Source organism: Notothenia coriiceps, unplaced genomic scaffold (genome assembly GCF_000735185.1).
Source record: "Notothenia coriiceps isolate Sejong01 unplaced genomic scaffold, NC01 NC01_scaffold00001987, whole genome shotgun sequence".
NCBI classification, from domain to species: domain Eukaryota; kingdom Metazoa; phylum Chordata; class Actinopteri; order Perciformes; family Nototheniidae; genus Notothenia; species Notothenia coriiceps.
This window is the reverse complement of record NW_011334688.1, coordinates 1-5,635: the sequence shown is the minus strand read 5'-3', so window position 1 is coordinate 5,635 and position 5,635 is coordinate 1. Positions and strand designations below refer to the sequence as shown.

Sequence of the window (5,635 nt, the reverse complement as noted above, 5' to 3'; positions counted from 1 at the left end):
TATGGCCCTCCAATATATTATTCAAATATAGCATGATAGGTCCACTTTAATATTCATGTCCCCTCTCCTCCACAGGGAGCTGACAAAGACCGGAAAGGACCGGACGGCATCAGTGCCTTTGAAGCTGCCGAAGACGAAGTCATAAAGGCTCTGCTGAAGTGAGACCCTACAGTGTGTGAGGAGGCTGGACAGGTGGGTGAACGGACAGACAGATGGATGCAGTGGTCCCCTGACAGAAGATGGACTCCCCCCTTTTGCCCCGATCAACCTCTGTCTAAACACTGCTTTTGTCTGTTTGCTGGAGAGTCATTTTGTCTGTCTATTGATATTCCTTTAACTTGTTTATTTTTTTCATTTTTCCCTAACTTTTTGGGATAGGATGTTCTCTTGTTTTGGCCTCTGTTTGTAGCCATTTATAACAGAAGGTCTTGTCAATTATGTCTCCCTTAGGGACCAAACACTGGGGGAGCGCTCTCGCACCTGGATCCTAGAACACTGCTCAGACTATAAATCACACTCCGTAATGTAAACGCAAGGCTTAGTACTTAAATCCACATCTCTCATTTGCAGTTCTCTTTTGCAAATCAAATAGTAATAGATCAAAAGTGTTTTGACATTTTCTACAACTTTAATATGAGTATTGTATGGCCAGTGCTTAAACTCATGAAATAAACAGTAATTGCACTGTACTATACTAGATAGATTGAAAAGAAAGGTTGTAAAGTTTCATTGTATTAACCTTTCATTATGTGTGGCCTGTACCTTGATTTCTTTTTTTAAATAGACCAAACTGTCCCACCAATCTCGAAATTTTGGAAATGTTGGTTTGAGAGAGGTCCAGAGGTCAAATTCTCCTTTTCTACTCTGCATATCACTTACATATCAAACATCGTTTGTTGACTAATTTAACGCATATTCTGTGATCTTTGACCAATCACCATGCTGGTTAACTAGAGAAACTTGAATGTTGCAATTTTAAAATCTGTTACTGAATCCCTTTTTGAAGCAATGTTAACAGCACATAATAGAATAAGCAATTCTAGAGATTTGTCCATTTTTGTCATCCCTAGAGTGAGATTTCAGAGCGAAAAATCATTTTTTGTTGTAGCTTCTGTGTTTTTTGTAATTGATGGGCTCTGGGGGCTCGGTAAATGGGGGGTAAAGTTGAAACTGGATGGGGTGGGGGCTGTTAGCATTCCCCTTGCCTTTGGATTTGATTAGAAGCCCTGCCTGTTTTGCTGCATGTCTAAATGGCCTCTGCTTTTACGCTATGAAATGGTTGCTGGTCCTCTCTTGGTTGCTTTCAAATGAATTACTACAATGTAATGGACAGAAAAGATGCTCTTGCTGACTTTGTTGTGACAAAAAGTCTGTAAAAACAGAAATAAAAATATCTATAAAAAAGTGTCTTTTCACTCTGCTTTATTTGAAACCTCTGCGGTTATCTGTTTCTAAAAAGCCTGAACCTACTTACACACACTTCGTTTTTTGTTTAAATGTATCCACCAATCAGCCTACTGGTTTCCTCTTCTGGAATCTGATGAATAACAGGTAGCTTTCTAGCATTGGTTACATCATGCTGTTTGACAAATATTCCCCTTGGTATCCTCTTGCCTGTGGCCATCTAATCATTATTTGTGAACTCAAGCGACCCCCTCCCAAACATAAAAAAAAGTGCAGACTGTAATCTTTGTTGTCATACCAATCTACCGCCTTGAGCTGTTCCATTAGGAATCACAGACCGACTCCGACTCCCAATAGATTTGTCTGAGTGTCTGGATTCAAATAAGCTCCACATAATCGGAAAGTCACTTCTAATACAGAAAATACACCACTATCCACACACAATGATAAAATCACACCAAGTGTTGTCATAGTTACTTAATCATTTCCATTTGTGTGACCACTGCATCACAAATACAATTCATGGCTTATGATAGCATAGTGGAATGATTATGAGGGATTGCATTGTCATAAAGGTAATGTTTCACCAACATTAATTATCAACACTTGAATAAATTTGTATTTGGCACCTGTTGTGTGCTATTTTGTTCAGCCCATAGCAATCTGTTGAGGGCCATGCCAGGTGTTGGACTTTATTGTTCAAAGAGGAACAACAGTGTTATTATGACGGTTGTTTTGCCCTGAAAATTAAATACAAGCTCAGTGTGATGGTCATCCAGTAACCAGAGGAAGAAATATCAAACAATAATCCTGCTTTAAGGTTACTTGGTAATCACACCAGTTCCTATACCTGAAATGCTTGGGGTGCTATAGATACGAACATCAGTCAAATGTTCGTTCCTTTTGTGGCTCTCAGGTGTATGTTCCAAAATATTTTATTCTTTACTTCACACTACTCTCATTCAGAAAAGTCTGAGGTTTACAACAGATAACTATACAAACAAACTAAATAAAATCTTCATTCTATCTGTTTAGAAAAAATCGTTTTATCAACCGCATATCAGCTTTTCTTGTATTGGAATAAAATGAACCAACATTTTGATGGAAATATGTTGGATTGGTTTATTTGTAATCCTTCTGCCATATGTCAATCTTGATCAAGTACCCTTTTATCATATCCCTTGGAAATGTGGGATAAAGGGTTGTATGTCACAAATCGAGAATCAGTGATTTCCCAGGACTCCTGGCTAAAATCTGTTCCCGAGTTTGCGAAACCTACTGTGCTTCCAAATTCTAATTTCACCCCTGTCAAATGATGCCCCTTAAAGACAAGTCCAGGGTCATTTTTGTTTGCAAATAATCGCATCTACCCTTTTAGTGAAGTAAAATTGTTAACTTCTTTGTTCGACATAATGACCCACATCTACTTTTTCCAGCACTTAATCAAGGTTCAAGGTTTTTATTTTTGTCATACGGACATAGCTAGTGTAGTTATGACGATGAAAATCTTAGGTCACAGGCTCCTCCAACAGTACAACACAATAAAACAGGTAAACAGAAAAATATAGGGCAAGTAAATAGTAAATACAAAAAGAAAAATAGTGCAATAAGAGTCTATTGGAATATGATATACTAGATAAATAGATACATAATTTCTAAATAGCAGCCAGATGAATGTTATGGATGTTGTTCAGCATCAGAATCAGAATACCTTTATTAGTCCCACAGAGGGTAAATGTACAATTTATGCCGTATCAAACTTGCACTTATTTCAAACTTTTATTCTAAAAAGTGGAAATTTCAGGAGTAACTTTATACACATTCAGCTTGAGAATTGGATTATTTGGAAAAGTTGGGATCTCCTCTATAATTTAAAATAAAGTTATATAGGTTTGGACACTCCTTTTCCAGATGACATGAGTTAGTAATGGTGGACCTGCCAACGAGTCCATGGGGTGAAGAGGGCAGTAGAAATCAATAGAAGCGTGTAGCAGAGCTGGAGTGTGTTATGAAGAGCTCCATCAGGTCCTGTCAAATTAACGTGATGGTACATTGTTAATGAGACAGACACATGGCTCTGTAGAACACTTGCCATGTTTGTCTAATAGCACCAGAAGACAAAGACATCAATTATTGTAGGGGCAAACATCGATATAAAATGACTGCCACACATTGACAGCCTCGTACACCCCAAACCCTACGAACTTATTTCTGCTCATTTAAATTACTTACAAAGGAACGGGGAAACACTGAGGTCCGCTCTTGGTTGACAGCAACAATCTCGGAATATAAAAGACTTCATTTTTCCCTTTGTCTTTGTCGAGCCATCAAATAATCTTTATGTCTGCAGAAGAAAAGCCCATGATTCAGGCTGATGATAAATGTGAAATGAATCATTGGCAATAGATTTTCATTTAGTCCTCGAAATGCTTTGCTGCACTGACTCCTTTGGCAACTCCTAGGCTTTCCCAAAGGCACCAATGCAGCTTAGGATCATTAGTTTAGTATCTTGTTTACATCCTGTGCGCAGTACGCTGGTCATGCACTGTGCAGATCAGTGGTTTTCAAAACTATTTGCCTTTTTTACTCCAAAAATTAGTAAGAATGTTCCACAAATCCCAAAACAAATGTATTCTGATGAGTTTAATGGGAAATCACACATAACTGTTATTGAACTCTGCTCCCATCTGCTGTTTTGCAAAGAAAGCTGCGGGAAATCATCTACTAGATCTGAGGGGAGTATTTCAACATGAAGAAATTAATCCACTGGTTAATAGAAAACAACACATTTCAAAAACATTTTCAATTAAGAGTGTAGTAGTAGTAGTGTATACAAAATGCATACATTACCGCTCCCTCATATAGATACCGAAATATAACTTAATTAATTGTCTCTGTAGTGATTACCAGATGTTGTAATTAGCATGTGTGCCCACATACATGCACAAAGATGTATGCAAGCACACACACAATCTCTCTCTCTCTGTCTGGTGTTTTTTTGGATGCGGAGCTACCCTTGTGATCAAGCAGCTCAAAATGGTGGTTAATGAAGTAGCAAATCCAAGTCATTAGCATAATTAATATGGACCCATGATTGCCTTTTGGGTGTCTCTGCTTCTCTGTCTTTAATCTATTATTGACTCCTTGTCTCGCGCATTAGTTGAGCTTATGACTGATTTTCAAAAAATCTATAACTTATTTGCCTAGTTGTAGTTCAGCGGTCACGTGACATGAAGTGCAGCCGACCGTGAAATCAGGCATTACATCCAAGGAGTCCCACAAATTGAAAATCACTGTATAGATGTGTGATTTAGATTGAACATTAGAATTTAGCTCATTTATGTATTTGGTGTTAATACGGCTTGTACTGCTATGGGGGCATACATATTTATTGTTGGGGGAGCCAGGGATTTACGGATCTTCTTAAAAATGAGAATCTTTTGATGCAGGATCCACACGTTAGGCCCTTTTATCACTTTAATTTAAAATAAGGATTTCTGCCATTACCATCGAAGCAATTTCTCTGTCAGAATGTGTCAGTGTGCCAAATTGTCCTTATTGTCTCTGTTTTGTAGTCATCAGAGAACTGATATCTCCAAAAGAAAGGGAGCCCACGAAACCCATGGTATGGTTTTCACACCTTACATATATAGACAGAGAATGTTCCACCTGCCTAAATATAACTTATTTATTTATTTAGAATGCACTCTGCAGAGTAAATACATATGCCGACATTCACGCTGACAGCATCATCAATAACAAACGACCAGAGTTCCAACGTGTGACTATATAATACTTCACCATTAACAAGCAACTAGCTCCAGCTGTGGTTTACTGCCTTGCAAAACAAATCGACACAGGAACATTAGAAGTTATTGATTGATTTAGTCTGTGCATTAAAGGTCCCATGTCATGCTTTTCTGGTTATTACCCGTCCCCTTGTGTGTTATGTTGCTTTTTCTGCATGTAAACGGTCTGCAGAGTCACAAACCCTCAAAGTACACCCTGTAGCGAGTAAAACTCTAACACAGAAATGACCTGTCTATGCTGCCCCAGAACGCCTCGTTGTGGACTTCTCTTTTTCCATTGTTTACTTCTTGGGTATAGTGACGTAACTTAACGTCCGCAGAGCCGTTACGTTTGGACCAGTCCGCGGACTTCCTCAAACACACACACACACTTGGCGGGACGTTGTGAGGCTCGCTGCTGATCAGTAGAAATGGCCATGACA

General features: G+C 38.6%; 1 protein-coding gene across 2 annotated transcripts in view; it reads left to right on the top strand.

The window, feature by feature from the left end:
* mtpn (myotrophin) overlaps positions 1-774 on the top strand; it is a 9,938-nt gene extending 9,164 nt beyond the window's left edge. Inside the window, exons 4-5 of one of the 2 annotated variants that reach the window (XM_010793956.1) lie at positions 76-192; positions 451-774. In XM_010793956.1, coding sequence (XP_010792258.1) covers positions 76-162 — 87 coding nt within the window. In that variant the 3' untranslated portion in view covers positions 163-192; positions 451-774. Of the gene's footprint in view, positions 1-75 lie in introns of both variants that reach the window. The other variant, XM_010793949.1, reaches the window with a different exon arrangement.
* Positions 775-5,635: the final 4,861 nt, after the last annotated feature.